Source organism: Ostrinia nubilalis, chromosome 2 (assembly GCF_963855985.1).
Source record: "Ostrinia nubilalis chromosome 2, ilOstNubi1.1, whole genome shotgun sequence".
Lineage (NCBI taxonomy): Eukaryota > Metazoa > Arthropoda > Insecta > Lepidoptera > Crambidae > Ostrinia > Ostrinia nubilalis.
In genome coordinates, this window is record NC_087089.1 from 600833 (window position 1) to 618038 (window position 17206).

The 17206-nt window shown below is 35.9% G+C and overlaps 6 protein-coding genes across 7 annotated transcripts in view; 3 read left to right on the top strand and 3 right to left on the bottom strand.

Moving 5' to 3' along the window:
• Nucleotides 1-3976, bottom strand: part of LOC135077913 (early estrogen-induced gene 1 protein) — a 94209-nt gene extending 90233 nt beyond the window's left edge. The window contains exon 1 of the mRNA XM_063972447.1: nucleotides 3702-3976. The gene's annotated coding sequence lies outside the window, so the exon portion shown is untranslated. The remainder of the gene's footprint in view (nucleotides 1-3701) is intronic.
• Nucleotides 3977-4672: 696 nt separating this feature from the next.
• Nucleotides 4673-6224, top strand: LOC135085845 (pseudouridylate synthase TRUB2, mitochondrial). Its single transcript, XM_063980633.1, has 5 exons — nucleotides 4673-4858; nucleotides 4936-5127; nucleotides 5214-5430; nucleotides 5627-5763; nucleotides 5926-6224. The coding sequence occupies exons 1-5, from the start codon at nucleotides 4735-4737 to the stop codon at nucleotides 6174-6176; spliced, it is 921 nt and encodes a 306-aa protein (XP_063836703.1). The 5' UTR covers nucleotides 4673-4734; the 3' UTR covers nucleotides 6177-6224.
• A 263-nt stretch (nucleotides 6225-6487) lies between these two features.
• LOC135077923 (PAXIP1-associated glutamate-rich protein 1) lies at nucleotides 6488-6928 on the bottom strand. The gene has a single exon (XM_063972456.1). It carries the CDS (start codon nucleotides 6926-6928, stop codon nucleotides 6488-6490), a length of 441 nt encoding a protein of 146 aa, XP_063828526.1.
• Nucleotides 6929-11865: 4937 nt separating this feature from the next.
• On the top strand, nucleotides 11866-13619 carry LOC135079180 (box C/D snoRNA protein 1). Its single transcript, XM_063973772.1, has 5 exons — nucleotides 11866-11999; nucleotides 12075-12351; nucleotides 12471-12789; nucleotides 12898-13050; nucleotides 13128-13619. Exons 1-5 carry the CDS (start codon nucleotides 11944-11946, stop codon nucleotides 13451-13453), a joined length of 1131 nt encoding a protein of 376 aa, XP_063829842.1. The 5' UTR covers nucleotides 11866-11943; the 3' UTR covers nucleotides 13454-13619.
• On the bottom strand, nucleotides 13464-15394 carry LOC135079171 (nudC domain-containing protein 1). Its single transcript, XM_063973762.1, has 2 exons — nucleotides 14070-15394; nucleotides 13464-13990 (listed from the first exon to the last, which is right to left on the bottom strand). Exons 1-2 carry the CDS (start codon nucleotides 15301-15303, stop codon nucleotides 13500-13502), a joined length of 1725 nt encoding a protein of 574 aa, XP_063829832.1. The 5' UTR covers nucleotides 15304-15394; the 3' UTR covers nucleotides 13464-13499.
• A 297-nt stretch (nucleotides 15395-15691) lies between these two features.
• On the top strand, nucleotides 15692-16820 carry LOC135085857 (uncharacterized). Of its 2 annotated transcripts, none has more exons than XM_063980644.1 (4): nucleotides 15692-15809; nucleotides 15881-16009; nucleotides 16093-16248; nucleotides 16588-16820. In XM_063980644.1, the coding sequence occupies exons 1-4, from the start codon at nucleotides 15744-15746 to the stop codon at nucleotides 16735-16737; spliced, it is 501 nt and encodes a 166-aa protein (XP_063836714.1). In that variant the 5' UTR covers nucleotides 15692-15743; the 3' UTR covers nucleotides 16738-16820. The 2 variants fall into 2 exon arrangements, with proteins under 2 accessions (XP_063836714.1, XP_063836722.1); XM_063980652.1 differs by having other exon boundaries at nucleotides 15692-15803.
• The last annotated feature ends 386 nt before the right edge of the window (nucleotides 16821-17206 follow it).

The window sequence follows — 17206 nt, forward strand, 5'->3', positions numbered from 1 at the left end:
ATAAAAATAGGTAAGTACTCAATTATTTGCATCAATAATACATTCTCAGTAAAAAATATAGGCTCTTCTTAACATAGGATCATAAATCATGAGACGATTCTAAAAATAACCTACAACTTGAAGAAATAATTAGTACATTAATTTAATTTGATTATCGCAGTCATAACAATAACAATGTATTTTTAAGAAATAATAAACAGGCAGCGAAATGATCAGTTAATCAATATTGACCGTATTCGCGGTGATAAGAGGAGGATGCGTGACGACAGTGCGCGAGCGCAGCGTGCAAGGTGATCGCCGGGCGCGAGGCGGCCTTACACGCTCAACAAATAACCGATTGTCCTGAGCAACATAATTATAATACGTAAATAACTATAGCACAAAGGTTCATAACTTCATAGCATCGGACTGCCGATTCGAGGGGGCGGTAGTTGGCCAGCAAGAGGTTAACAGTAATTTTTACAAAGAAAAAAGCTACTAACCTATAAAAAATCAACACAGACCAGCTTTATGTGCGTTTTGTTTCATAAAGGAAATGGCCTGGATGCTTATTTCAGAAGCTTTTTAAATATTGAGAGGTGTAAGTTACTTGTTTGATCTGTAGACACACATCAAACCAGTTTTGGATGTGATTTCTTATTGGAATCAAGGTTGTTCCTCATAATATGAAAATGTCAGAACATGCATGCCTTAAAATGTATTGTTTTATTCTTTTTTTAATTCAACATCCATGTTTGCTAAGACTTTTACCATGTTTTTTTAAAGAAATATTACTCCTTCCTGAGTATTTATGCAGTAACTAGCATATTTCAGTTATTTAATATACAAAATAATTTGAATCTTAAATTAAAGTGGCACAGAATTCATGGAAAAAATGAAGAATAATTAAATTAAATTACAAAGGGGAAAAATTACAATACCTGTCTACTGAACAAGTAAACAAATTGTTGAACAGCTGGCCATAAAACCAAGACAAAGAAGTTCATAATGTTTTTAAATTATTGTTTTTTCTAATAGGAAAATACATTTTTAAATGGGTAAATATCACATAAAAGGGTAACCCAATAAGAATACTATATTCATTTTGATATTACTGAGGTGGGTGTTTTAATGTTAAAGTTGTATAATTTAGAGCACCATGGCTTTACATAAACTTAAAAAAAATATTAATACAAATCTTAAGGGTAGAACTAAATAGGTAAATGTCTTAAATTTCATTATAAGGAAATATTATTTAGTCAATGATGACTTTGTAGTTATCTAAATAAATATTTGTATTTCTATGCGTTACTTAGTTTTGGGGGTTTAGGTCCAGCAGTGGACGTCAATTGGCTGAAATGAACGAACAAACTTAGTATTTATTTAACATTTCTTATTTCGAGATTGTTTAAATATCTCTTTTTTATTCTGAAATTTTCAATCATAATTGTGTCAATTAAAAATAGTTTATGTTACAAAACTTTAATCTAGTGAACTAGAAATAACAGTGTTACAAGGTTATTTCTAAGTGGAGATAGTGCATGTTTTGAATTGTGAAAGAGAATCTATGATGATTGCGACTTTGTTGAGCCGTAAATGATGATTTTTTTTCAAAGGTTGATGGGCACTGAATTTATTTGATCTAAGTAACATAATAATTTACAGTATAAATACCCATATTAAAATGTTTGACTTGTTTTTATTATTCCTACTCATAGGTTTGTTATTCATAATTTATTCTTATTGGTTATGAATGTGTTATGAGTGTCTAAAATAACAAACACATTTAGTTACAAAATATGTAATAATTATTTTCTAATACATATGCCAATTAAATTATTTAGTTACTTTCACTAAAACTAAAAACATTATGAAAGCACTCTAAAAATGCAAAACTAATAAAACCGAGTACATAACACCTCCAGCAACAGGTAGAAAGTAAATATACTTCACTAAGTTAATGTATTAGAAAAACTTCAACAACAACAATCAATTAAAACTCATTAAAACTTTTGTAACTCACACAAGCAACCAGGAATGCGTCTTTCCATTCTATACATAGCCAGAACGCAAGGGTGTGAAACTAATCGAGTATAGTTTGGATATGACTTTTTTTACTAAGCTCCTCCAAACTATACACGACCAGTACGCATACGCTGCGTACTGCTCGCGTATACTTTGTAGTGACTTAGGTCAATTATCTTCCTCCAAAATATACATCGCCAGTACGCATACGGACTAGTCATGTATGTATTGTAATAAGTGCGTGATTACAATTTATACGCGAGTAGTTGCATGCTAGTCATTTTGACTTATTGACCTCTCTTTCTATTACATACTAGCTTTCCGCCCGCGGCTTCGCTCGCGTGGAATTTTGTCTGTTACAGAAGAACAATATCGCGCGCGTATTTGCTCACCGTTTAGACCTACCCTGGACTACGACAAACATTTTAAAACCAAAATCAGCTCAATCGGCCCAGCCGTTCTCGAGTTTTAATCAGACTAACGAACATCAATTCATTTTTATTTATATAAGTAGATAGATTAATTCATATCTGCGTGTCTACTTTAAACATTGAATCATCTTACGACACGTGTCATTGTTTTGATAAAGGATTTTTTGGTGTTTCTTATTCTGCCATAGAAAAGATATTTGTTTTGGGGCTGATATTTCACCAATTGTAGGTATGGAAATATGTCAAAATGATTTTGTTCTTAAGATAAAAGTTAATAAATAAAATAAATAATAAATAAATATCCTTAGACATTTTACACTGCGCTTCTAGTCCCAAACTAAGCAAAGCTTGTACTATGGGTACTAGACAACGGATATAAACATAATTAAATACTTTTTTTTGTAAATACATACTTATTATACATAGAAAACACCCAGTCCAATACAAACAAATATGTTCATGCACACAAATGTTTGTACTATGCGGGAATCGAACCCGCTACCACTTCGAACCACTACACCAAACGGCCGACAATACAAACCTAGCATTTAAAGTCTCGCATAATATTGTATTTAATGCGCGTTGAACTTTCTTCTCTCACTCTCTCTCATATTAATTAAATTGTTATTTAATTTGAAATCTACCTAATCAATTTAATTTCAAAAACCACTTACAATAGTTTTAAAAATCTAGATTTATTATAGATTCAGTAAAATAATAATATTTTATGTAATAATATCAAATAAATGTAATTTTAAATATAGTTCCATATTTTACTGAATTTTACTAAATCAATATCAACTAAACACACTCTAGTCAAGTGTAAGTGGTGTAGTAGAAACTAATCGAGTATAGTTTGGAGATGACTTTTTTTACTAAGCTCCTCCAAACTATACACGATCAGTACGCAAAATTCGTGTATAGTTTGGAGTCACCGATTTACAAACAGGCACTCCGAAATATACACGAGCAGTTTCCTATGGGTGCGTTCTGGCCATGTATAGAACGGAAAGACGCACCAGGAATATAGAGAAACATACAGGAAGTAGGTTTTACTATTATTTAGGAAGTAAACAACTACGACTCCGCTAAATACAAATTGGCACTACGCTGGAATGTTCCCATACATTGGAAACAGGTTGGCACGACCACAAAAGTTCCATTACTTACTTAGGAAATAAGAACACAATCAAAGAAACAACTGTTTATAGACATATAGCGCAGTAAACTGAACACAAATAATGAAAGGATAGTTTGATAACTTACCAATAACAAGTTTCATAAGAAATCGCAGTACACAAAATTCTATGCTCACACCTACACAAATTTCAGTCCACTTTCTTGATAATGATACCACAAATATATTTCACAATAAATTGCACTATCGTCTATAACACACGCAAGATGTTTCCTACTAGATTTTAATTAATTGGAACACTAAAACAGGCTCGCAATACCTTAGCCGCCGAGATAATGTTCATCAATCGGCCATTGCTTGCTCGCTTGCTGGCCTCGCAATTCGCGACCACAGAGACCGTTCGTTGTCGTGTCAATGTTTTTTTTAATATAAAATGTTACCATAACTTAAGGATTGGAAACTTCTATTATTTATTCCACAGATTAGATACGACCATTTTTGCAATTTTTGTACCACTAAAATGATCTTTAATTAAAAAACTAGCAAACAGGGCCTATGGGTAGCATGAACTTTCAACCAATCTAAGTGCAACTGTACATACATACCATAACAATGAGAAATTTTCTGAAAAAAGTTATTGCAAATAATAATTGTATTGAAACAAATTGGTAAAGCACAACATTGTTACCGTAGTTATTAGCTGATGCACAAGCTGATGATGAAAAAAATTACAATGCAACTATTTCGCTACTACAATAAACTACTAAAACTCAGGTTTTTTTGAGCTGGCATCTATTTGTATGTTTTCTCTTTTACTCATGCAGTTGTCTCTTTCATACACGTTATTTGACGTTTTGAAGTAGTTTATGAAGGTAGTAAAAATTACTAATTTGATAGACGTTTCTATTTCCATTTAACTGCTTTTCGTGGCTATTTCAATAAAAAAAACCTCAATAAACGTTTACAGAGGGATCTCAGATGTCTTGTTTTAGAATAATAATTATTGATCAAACCAAAAAAACCTATTTTTTATAAGACCTAACTTAATCCTTTTATCTTCGTAAATAGTAGAAAACTGTCATCATCATTCATCATTCTGTCAAACACAGGTGTTTTCGTAATTCGTATCTAGAATTTTGAAATAAAATGTAAATTAACAAAATGGTTAACTTTCGAAATGCTGCTTCTGCTTTCCAAACTCTAAACGGACTTATATGTGTGTACAAACCCTCATGTGTTCCAATCAAACAAGTACAGCACACGATAAAAACCAATTTGTGTAGAGGTTAGTTTTAAACATTTTCTTCTAAGCAATTAGGCATTGAAAAAGCTCATAACAATAATCAACAATTGATTTTACAGATCTTAATAAGCTGCCTGACCGTCCACGTGAAAAGCGGGTGGAGATAGTAGGTGCTACCAATGAGCCCATGACCGTAAAGTTGGTGCCCAACTATGCTGATGACCCACTAGTTTGCGGGCCGCGGTACATTCTGGAAGACATACGATGCAGTTGGGCTACACATTTAGGCCTTTTCAGTAGTGGCGTCTTATGTTAGTGATCATACCCATTTTTTTCTATTAAAAACAACTATTTGTATTTTTCAAAGCATAACAATTCCTACATTATTCCATTCCAGTGCTAGGTATAAATGAAGGCACGAAACTTACATACCTCATCAACACATCTAGACTGACAAGGGCATATAAAATACAAGGCCAGCTCGGGAAGGCAACAGATACATTTTTCTGGAATGGCAAGACCGTTGAGCGATCTGCGTATGGTCATGTGACAAGGGAGAAGATAGATAGAATAGTTGCCTACATGCAGGCAGCACATCAGAAGGCTATGTATGAGTAGGTATCAGCTAACAGGATCATAATATATAAAAAATGAGCATTGTATCAATAAATTCAGTAACAGTACATGTTACAACAAAGTAATGTATGAGATTGAGAAGTTATGAACAAAGTACATGATATTCAAATAAAACTCTTTCTCCAGTTAAGTGTGGATTTATAGAAAGAATTAATAGTATTCACATTATTTCAGACAATCTGGCCTCCACATGGAATCACAAACCACATATGAATTGGCTTCTCAGGGCCTCCTAAGGCCAGCACATAGTAAATTACCAATAATATATGGAATCAAGTGTGTACACTTTGACTCCCCAAATTTTACATTAGGTAAGAAAATATGACTAAGGTATTGCTTAAAATAATGAAATCTTTTTTCTATTACATTTTTAGTGCAATAGTTAATGGTCAAATGCCATTGTTTTTTATCACCAAACCAGATCATATAGAAAGTGATATTTGAAAATCATTGATTCTTAATTTTCTTTTCAGAGGTACAATCAGTAAATGAGTATGACCACTATCTATGGACGTTAGTCCACGATCTGGGCATACAGCTGAAAACGTCTGCCCACTGCACCGGGGTACAGTGCATCAGACAGGGCAAGTTCACCCTGGACGTGGCACTGTTGAGGAAGCATTGGCAGCTGGAACACATAATTGACAATATGGATAGATGTCGGCAGATTTTAGAAGAAAACAAAAATCTGATGAGGCCAGAGTCTGCTAGGTTATCACTGTAAATAATGTATTAGAATTTAGTTAATGAATAAATAAAATAAGTAAATACATTTTATGAAATTATTATTTTACTTGTCTTCTCGATGTTGGAGTACCTACATATCTCAACATTAAATTCAACCCTATTTACAAGCTGTACTTATTACTTAATTTTAACATATTTATGTGTGATTCAGCATCACTCACTAATTCAGAAACTCATCAAAGATTAACTTCAATTTTGAGTCCAAATGCACTTCACTTGCTAAATGCATTAGCAAGGCAGTTTTTAAGAGGCATCCTCAAATGGATCTGATCGAATAATCAAAAAACATCAGGAAGTACTTGAAGGAGTGTTAGCTTGCTTCTCCATTTGTTCAATGCGTTTATGTCTGATCATGTTCGATAGGATACCATCAAATGACGTAGTCTTCTTCTTAGCTGACCCTCGTAGTGTGTCTTCCCCGTCTCTCCGCACCCGCAATCGCAAAGAGCTTACTTCATCCATGAAATCGAAGTCAGATTTTTCTTCTCTAATTGGAGACACCGGCATTTCTGGTTGGTTTTCTTTGCTCACAGGGACGGGAGAAGGAGCCCTTCTCCCCGGACACTTCCATTCAAGATTCAGAGTCCCGTTTTTGTCGATGTTTTTGTAAAGCTCTTCCAATTCATTCGGGTCGGGCATCCAGCTTTTGCCAATAAAAACTCCAGATTTGGAAAGCTCGTCATCGGAGCACGGTAGATCCCAATCGTCACCATGTTCTGAAGAACACATATTTATTGAGACTTTACCAGTGCCTTGAGCAATTTTTAAGATTTTTTTTATGGATAATCCACCAAAAGCACAACACACAGATATGGATTAGAGGCACAACATCAACAAGCAAATTTTTTTTAATCAAAACATTTTTTTATTTTAACGTTTAGTAAATAGTCGAATTGGAATGTCACATTTAGTATTAGCCAGGGTATGGAAACTTCCATACAACGGTCATCGAAGTGAAACTTGCTTCCAAACAGCGACATCGGTGAATAAATTCAAATACTTTTTAACTACCCTAAAACGCTCTAGATGTCGCTGCTCCTGTTTCCTTCATATTTTCATTTTTTTCTTAATTAAAATATATTTGAGAATATTGTTAATTACAATGTGAAAACTTTTTTTAAATGAAATTAATTAGTTTTAATTTAAAACTGCACATTTACATTTTTGTTATACTTTACATAATAGAGTAGTAGAAATTACTATTTAACATATGGCAACTTTGTTTTTCCTCCAAAATGGCCGGTGTTGTTTTTGTTATGTTAAATGCATTCTTGTTTTCTTAGCCATCATTTAAGTTTTCTGTGGCCCTATTAAAGTATTGAAGAGTCGTCGAGTCAAATTCAAGTTCATTCCTTCGTACCTGCTGCTGTTCTGGTTCATCGGAGTTTTGTTCGTTCCTTCGTGAATCGCGAAGAAACTTTCTGTTATGTTCACAAGTGATCTGAGTTTTCTCAATGTGCAAATGCTTTTTTAGTGTTGTTGAAAACTTTGCGAAAAGACGCTTTTGGTGTATAATATTATGTGTGTTCATAAATAAAGTAAAATTATTAAATTCAAAAGTTTTTGTTTACTTATTTGCATTTCCATGTGCAATGTAGATTTTTTCCAAATCCATTTATTTGAAAATAATACAATACGTACACCATAAAGATAAATATTTTCAAAATAATGGATTTGAAAAAATTCTACATTGTACATCATAAAAACAATAATTCTTTGAAGGTTATGAGGGCCTATGTGTGCGTGAACTGTGTGTATGTGTGCATGGACTTTATGTATGTATGTGTGCGTGTACTATGTATGTATGTGAGCGTTACGTACGTAGGTTAAGTACAGAGCCCCGATTAGAGATGTGCCGCTGAGAAAGTTCTCTCCCGGCAATATTCCCAGTGAGAATATTCTCGAGAACCGAGAACGCTCCCGGGAATATTCTCAGTGTTCTCGATAGAATACATTTAGTTTTAATTTTAATTTTTTTGTTTATGTGATATTATTTGTAATGTTTCGTAACTCGGCGTTAAGACTAGTCGTTATAAACAAGGCATGACATGTGTGAGTGAGATATTGCTGTCTTGCTCACTCTTTTCGTGGCGAACGCGTACCGCGGCTTTAGGACTCGGCTACGGTATTTGAACATCAGTGTGCCTCTGAGTTTTAAGGCCCTTGCCACCCTAGCGGATTGCAAGCGGATTCAAAGCGGATTTAAAGCGGAGCGGCAACGTGACGGAGACGCTGCGTGAAAATATCGTGAAGCTTCCCGAAGGCTGCCCAGCCGAGCTGGATTCGATGATTGACCTTTTTTCGAAGTTGAACCTACCTAACTGGACTGTTTGTCCCAGGTATACATTATTGTCAACAACTTCGAGTGTAGAGTCTCCAGCTTTTAGAGGAGTGGGTGCAACACGGTCTTTAGACATGATTTTTAAATCTTGTCCATGTTCATTTTGAGACCCACTCGTTGAGAGACTCTATTGAGGCCATCGAGCATTGTGCCTAGATCGTCCACGATCTCGGCCATGACTACGATATCGTCTGTTGTCTGGGTGATGTGCTCGCCGTTGATATTTATGCTGAATCCGCTCTAGCCCAGAAGCTTAAAAACATCTTCCAGGGCGATGGTGATGACGTCTCCCTGTCTCACCCCTCGCTGCAACTGGATAGGTTTCGGGTCCTGGTCTTGAAACGGACTGTCACTGTGGCGTATTTGTACAAGCCTTCCAACACTTTAATGTATCGATAGTCAATTTGGCACAGTTGGAGACTGCAGCACTGCCCATGTCTCAATCGAATCGAAGGCTTTCTCATAGTTCACAAACGCAAAGCGGCCGATTATACTCCTTGATCTTCCATAATATAATCTGCCGTAGCGTATATTGTTATGGTCTATCTATGGTACTAAAGCCTTTTCGGAAACCGGCTTGTTCGGGGGGCTGAAAGTCGTCGAGCCTGCTAACGTGACAATTCGTAATTACTATCAAAAACAGCTTGTAGACATGGCTCAGAAGCGAAATGGGTCTATAATTCTTTAACAAGGTCTTGTCGCCTTTTTTGAAGATGAGTATCACCATACTTCTTTGCCATGCCGTAGGCGTTATGCCCTCGAGGATGACGGAATCGAGCAGCTTCTGAAAAGCCTTTGGTGCCGGCATTCCGCCTGCTTTCAGAAGCTCAGCTGTGATTACGGTGCCTTGCTGTTTTTCAGCTGTTTGAGAACCATTCTAATCTCGTACAAACTAATGTCCGGGATATATTCGGTAAGTGTCGGATCAATCTAGCTAGCACGTATTTTCTATAAAAATGTGTCAAATGATCCGTCAGACAAGCTATCCACAACTTATCCAGAAGTGGCGAAACAGGCCCTTACTAAGTGATTGTGAAATACGTCCTTAATGTCAAATAAGAATAGTTTAAAAAACTAATTACTAACAGCACTAAAAGGCCAAAAATCATCAAGATCCTGGACATCATCTAGCATTAAAGTGCTCAAAAAGACAAATCCAAGGAACCCAACTCGATGAGTTTCCACCGTTTCGTTTAGGAGTTTCTATGGCCGCCTCCTGACTCCATCATTAGGACCCTGGACATTATCTAGCACTTAAAGATCTCGAAAAGACAAATCCAATGACCTTAAACTCGATGTGATTCCGCCGTTTCGTTTAGGAATTCCTTTGGCCACCTTCCAGTCCCATCATCAGACCAGCTGGTACCACAATATTGTATTGTCATCTAATCTACATTATAATTGCCAAGTTTCATGATGATACAAGACTTAGAAGTACGTGTAATTCAGATTCTAAGATTCCATTACATAGTTAGTTACATACACGACGACCTAATAAAAGCGTGTTAAAAACGAAAAAATGGACAGTTACATTACTTAATTACGTGTAAAAAGAAGTTTCTGTCATCTTACATATCATTAAAACGACATTTCACGACGAAAAAAATAAAATATAATAAAGGTGCAGTTGCCGAGAATATTGCCGGGAAAGTTCCCAAGAATATTCTCGGGAACACTGGGAATATAGCCTTTCACTGCAAATAGAGTGTATTGTTTAATATACACTTATCTGTAGACTTAATTTAATACTAATTTACTTAAGAAAGTTTGTTTATTTCCATTTGATAAACATGATTCTCAACCTTTCTCACTTAGGAGAACGCTCCCGGGAGCGCTCCCGAGAATATTCTCAGTTGGGAGAGCGTTCTCGGGAACGGCACATCAATAGCCCCGATTACGGTAATTTTTAACGTCAACAATCCAGACACGCTTCTCGATTCTGCGATACGATTGGTCGTTCAACAGCGTACGTCAGCTGTTTTGACCAATCGTATCGCAGAATCAGAAACGCGTCTGGATTGTAGACGTTATAAAAGTTACCGTAATCGGGGCTCTGGGAATTTAACACCAGGCTGTCAATTAGTAGGCTCAAAAATTTGACAGAGAGGGTTCTCTATTTCCTATGTATTACTTTTCTCTATGGTATTAGCTAATATGGAGAAGGTATCCACATTCGAAGGTATCCACTTCATACACAAGCAAAGTAAAAAATTGTGATCATGACCATGACATTTCAACAATATTCACTCAAAGGACATCATCCATTTTGGTCCAAAATCAAAAGTGCCGGCCAAAAAATAAAAGTGCTGTATTCTGATAGAATACGTCCGCCTTAGCATTTATTACTATGGCACCAAAGCTGTAGCACCACTGTGAATCGTTGTATTTGAGTTCTAAAAATATATGAAACGACTGACTTTGATCTCAAATACTACGACGCACAGTGGTGCTACAGCTTTGGTGTCATAGTAACAAATGCTAAGGCGGACGTATTCTGTCAGAATACAGCACTTTTTTTTTATTGGCCGACATTTTTGCTTTTGAGCAAAAAATGTATGAATCGTCGATGAATTTTAGATCTCAAATACTCGACGCACAGTGGTGCTACAGCTTTGGTGCCATAGTAACAAATGCTAAGGCGGACGTATTCTGTCAGAATACAGCACTTTTTTTTTACTGGCCGACACTTTTGATTTTGAACAAAAAATGTATGAATAGTCGATGAATTTTAGATCTCAAATACTCGACGCACAGTGGTGCTACAGCTTTGGTGCCATAGTAATAAATGCTAAGGCGGACGTATTCTGTCAGAATACAGCACTTTTTTTTTTATTGGCAGACAATTTTGATTTTGAACAAAAAATGTATGAATAGTCGATGACTTTTAGATCTCAAATACTCGACGCACAGTGGAGCTACGGCTTTGGTGCCATAGTAACAAATGCTAAGGCAGACGTATTCTGTCAGAATACAGCACTTTTTTTTGTTGGCCGGCACTTTTGATTTTGGACCAAAAATATATGAAACGTGGATGATGTCCTTTTACTAGCCGCGTAGCCGGGTCGCGTTTTAGGTCACATTACGCGCTAGAGACCCGTTTGAACCCAAAAGGGTGGCAATAATGACATCAATTTATAATTTTTAACAATAATCGTAGCGCAATGACGACGGCGGCATTTATCAGGTAAATGTAGTCTCCATAAAAAGTGCACCTCGAAGAGTACTTACCTATAACATTACTTTTTTTTTCTTGAGTAGACAGACGGATAAATAGCAGCCGACCATTTTGACATTTTTCTACACACGTGCTAATGACATTGACAGTTCTTTCTACCATGTAAATAAAAAAACGTAAACATTTGCATCGTTTTACGTTTTACTCTTTTTTAAATTTCATTTTACCATGTCGTCTTCATCCTCAGATGAGGAGTCTGAAAATAAACCAGAAACCGCCTCCAGGTATGCAACCTGGAAGCTATGTTTTAATTTTGACTTACAAACGGGAATATTCTAACCTAGTTTTCTCTTTTACAGGCTCGGAGATTGTGAGGTTTGTGGTAAAAACAAAGCTCTTTACACCTGCCCCAAGTGTGAAGTAAAGACTTGTTGCTTAACCTGCGTAAGGATCCACAAAAAGGAGCTGGAATGTGACGGCGTGCGGGATCGGACGAAGTTTATACGAATGAAGAACTTTACCGACACAGACTTGCTCAGCGATTACAGACTGCTAGAGGAGTGCGCGCGCTTTGTCCATAGTGTGAAGGGCGATGAGAAGAAGAAGTTTACTAGGACCGACAAGGATTTACCAATTGTATGTTGTTTACAAACTACATTAATTTTTATGTAGACTACATTGAAAATTATAAGTTTTTTTGGTGCTAGGTCTGTACTGATGTTTTATATGGTTAAATACAATTTCTTCTGTTACAGCATTTGTATAAGCGAAGATTGGCAGCAAGGAGTAGAGGTATAGTACTCCAGTACCTCGCGCAAAACTTCACAAGACATATCACAAATACTACTCATTACCATTACAAGAAGAACCTTATAGAATGGAGAGTTGAGTGGATATTCCCTAATGTGGACACAGAACCATTAAAATTTGTTGATGACAGGTGTCCAGAAACTAAAAAACTATCTCAGCTGCTGGACAAATATCTAAACCCTGAAGCACTGCCTTTTGAAGGGTCCAAGGCCTTAACATTCTACAAAGCAGTTGGATTCAAGGGAGTCAAAGTTTTGCTAAAAGGCATGTTGATTTGATCTTGATCTGGCAATAAATATTTTCATTTTTATTTGATTTAAAAATGATTATGATGTGATAAGTACTGTGTCTCAAATATTTTTTGTTTTACAGCTGAAAAAGTAAGAGGCTCAGCAAAAAAGTTCTTTGAACTGGACACAACTGAGACCCTGGCTGAAAATTTGTCTGGGAAGTGTATTGTAGAGTTTCCCATCATATTTGTGGTGCTCAAGGATCATGCTTACAATTTTGAAATTGTTACTCCAGGTAAAAAAATGCCTAATATTATTAATTTTCAATTTCATTATTGCCAAATGTTGATTTAATCTTTGGTTTGTTTTTAGAGGATGAGTTTGATGAAGAACCTGTACAGAAAACTGAAGAATCTAAGCCTGAACCAAATAATAGTTTGAGCAATCAGTTGGAGAAACCTAATATTTCAAGTAGTAGTCAAGAGGTTACTCCAACCGCATCCCCTACTCCTGACCAGCCATCATTCCAGAGAAAAAGGCCAAGACAACTGCTCACTCAGAAGATAGCAGAAGAGAAGAAGTTACAAATAGAAAAGGAAATCAAAGAAGAAAAAAGGAAAAGAGCTAAAAACCTGTTATTCACTACTGGTTACTCTTCCGAAGAAAACCTTAGTGATAGTAACGATGAGGAAACATAATAAGTCAAAATACAATATTGTGTATATTATAGCTTTGTTTTTTTTTTTATACAATGTGAATAGCAATCAATGAACTCTCAGTTAAAATAAATAAGTATTCATTTGTAGCATTTATGCCAATAACTTCACCATAGTTTTCAATATTAAAAACATGTTGCTGACCAACCTTGATGGGTTTCATTACACCTGCTGTTCTCTTCCTCAATTCACAGTCTCGCTTACCCGAGCTCTGGTAAATGAATATGTGTCTTGACGCTTCACAAACCACACTGTAAGTGAAGTTTGGTGGGCAGGTGACAAACTTGCGGTTTTGTTTTGAAGATTGCACATACCCAAATGCCTTCAAGGTGCCTTGATGTTTGACGGGCCACATTTCATTTATAAGCTGGCTGTACGGCTGCCAGATACAAGCGTCCACGTCATGACGTAGTGCTAATGCAGGGACTTCCTCAGTCTCTATTTTGATGTTAAATAAGTATTGGTGGACACTAAGCGGTGCTCTGTGAGTTATTTGATGGTTTGTTGCATTGATTCGAACTGAAACAGAATGAATTTATAAATCTGATTATAATGCTAGCTCCTAGCATAATAAAAGAGATAAGTAAATAGTTTTTACCTAAAACAGTGTCTTCCTCAGATGGTGCATCACACTCTTCCAGTTCTTGAGTGGACAATCCTGTAGAAGTCAGGTCTGGCGTCACTTCAGTCTCCGCACACAGGTGCGCCAGCCTCCGGTGGGCTTCTTCCACCAAACTGGCGTCCATGACCTGCTCTCCTTTGGCATCCCCACCTTCCAACAGTTCATCCCATAACATACTCTCAGTTTTGGTCACAAGAATGTCAACTTGACCATTATCTTGGACGTTCCATGTTGTAAACTCACTATCAACTTTATGCCTAAGTTTTCCTTCAATGAAACTTTTGCCAGCGTAACTCACTTTAATTTGTAAGGGGGAAACATCAACATGCACCAGTTTTTTGTCAAAACCAGCTTCCAGTTTCAATGTCAATGTGATATCCTCAGATGTTTGCAGCCAAGTGTAGATTATTTTTCTTAAATCTTCCGTTTCAGGTTCTGTGATGTTTTTCTCTGTATCGTGTGTGAATGTAAAGGCATTATCCGATGCAATGTACAAAGCTTCACAGCTGGTTTCAATTGCAGCATAATGTATTATTCCTTTGCCTTTCAGCTCTTTTAAGCTGACTTGGCTCCAAGTATGGTCTGTATTCTCGAATGATACCCAGGTGAGGACAGAACTGAAGTGTTTCTCAGTTTGTTCCACTGACTGTAATAAGCAATGAAGGGTTTGCTTGCTGTTTTTCTCTTGAAGTCTGGAGTCGAGAATGACGAAATATTTACCTTCACCCAGCACTAAACTTGAATGGAGCGTCTGCCAATGGTTGCTCTCTTCCGGCTTGTTTCTCGGGCCGGTATCTACTATGTGCAGATATCCAGCGCCGTCGCTCACTACAGCCAACCCTTGAGATACGAAAGAAAGACATAGGTTGAAATGTCCCGATTTCCTTTCCACAGTAGATGGGATGGTATACACCACAGCGCTCCGAAATGTTTTGTCCGTTTCAAAGGATTGTTGACACACTTGTCGCTTATTATTGATGTAGTAAAACTTGTAAGAGTAATCCCAGTAGTCCAGAGTCAGGTGGTTGTGCAGTGCGAACAGTTTCGCGTGGATGAAGGAGTATTGGACATCGTCGGGAAACACTCTGTCCACCGGCAAGGGAAGGCTGCTCGAGAAATGCGGGAGTGCCTGCAAATCTAATTTGTAACCTTCAAATTCATGATCTAGGAGCCTGCGATCAGGACGTAGTTCAATTAAACTTGAAGGCATTTCTGTCTATTAGTTATTTTCTGGTTTATAGCTAAAATCTATTGAAATTTTGCAAAAATCAAGGGTTTGTTTACAATGGACACGTCAGTGTGACAGATGTCAAAAAACCTTTCTTTTTAAATTCGCGTTTCTTGCATGCAAGGTTAGATCATAAGCGTTATACATTTTATACATTGAATGGTGATTGCTTGACAATTTTTATCTAAATCATAAAACATCAGAAAAGTAAAATTTCATGTGTGCCAAATTCTACTACAATTTCTGTCTATTTTACTTAATTCAATAAATAACTTTAGCATTCTGTATATTCATATACGGTTGTATCAAGTTACATATCAATCACAATAAAAAAACAAAATGTCAAATAGTAAAAAAAAAAATACACGTACAGTTTTTTCAAAACTTGTGAACTACAATTTTATTTTGTAGTAAAAATAAATATGACTTATGTAAAGAACAAATCTTACGTAAACATACCTTTCTCTTCAGAAACAGCCTGCGTAAGAGTATATACCATTGGCATACCCAGTAATATTACAGTGCATAGTAAACTAATTTAATAATTTTATTATTCCAGGCAGATTTTTACATTTACTACGATTTAGAGGACTTGGCCAAGAAGTGCGAATTGTTAAGCGAAACTGTAACAAAATGCAGAACTATTGGAGTGCTACAAAGTATTCACGGAAAGTTCTATTTGACTGAGGTAACTATGAATATTTCACATGAGAGATCTTTCGTTTGAAGTATGTTACATTATCTGCAATTTACCTTTATTACTATTTTCAGATGGATACTAACACAAAAAACTCTGATATCAAAGTCCGAGTATCAATGATCTACCTGAAATCCCCAATGCCTTCAACGGTAATCCCCTACCCTGTACAAATATTTGGGACCATGCAGTGGAAGAACCGGCCTGTCATCTACGCTAAACTTATAAAGGTTATGACTTTAATTACTTATTGGTAGATTAGCACAAGAGATTCAATATGAAAAGAACAGGGACTGTACTGTGTACAGCATGAAGCTTTTGAACATTTTTTTAAAGCATTTAGGCACATATGCACAACCAAGTTTTTAGACCCACTTAGTTGTGAAAATATTTTAGATACCTGACGAGTATCTGAAAAAATAACTTTCTAATATGATTTATCATCAAATGGTGTATGTAACCCATCTTCATTAGCAATATCCAGCTTAACTACCAACTCGTGCTTTTTAAAAATTTAAGATGACACTAGTTATGAATCAATTTCTAACCATGTTATATGTTAATTGCAGGTTCTTAACACATCAACAGCTTTACGCATGAGAGAAACCATGAATACCATATCAAAATTACATTTGGCCAAGAATTATAATGAAGGCTACATAGAAGACTGTGATGATTCCCTTTTTGAAGACTCATTTAATATTTCTAAATTCATTTAATAAGTAATTATTAATGTTATGTGATACAATGCCTTTGAACTTTGTGATATTTTTTAAGGATAATAAACCATAAGTTAAATGTTTGTATGCCTCTTTTCATCCATATCATCAACATTAAAATTATGCAATGAAAGGTTTTATAATTACCAAAAATGTTTTTTGCACATAATCTGGCTGGCAGGAGAGTAATAAACAAGTGGTGAAAAGAATGCATATTTATTACATCTTAAATAAATAGATTAATTAACAATAAGTGATAAAATTTACAACACTCCATCACCAACCACACCTGCTGTATATAAAAAAATTGGCAATGAAAAACATTTTCAAGAACATTACATGAAGCAAATGTAACAGCTATCAGTAAATAATTATATCAAACTCTGCCTAATATAAGAATGTCTTGGGGAATCTATACTAGTTTCGTTACAATAATATCAATAACATTTGGTACACTTATTGCAAATGT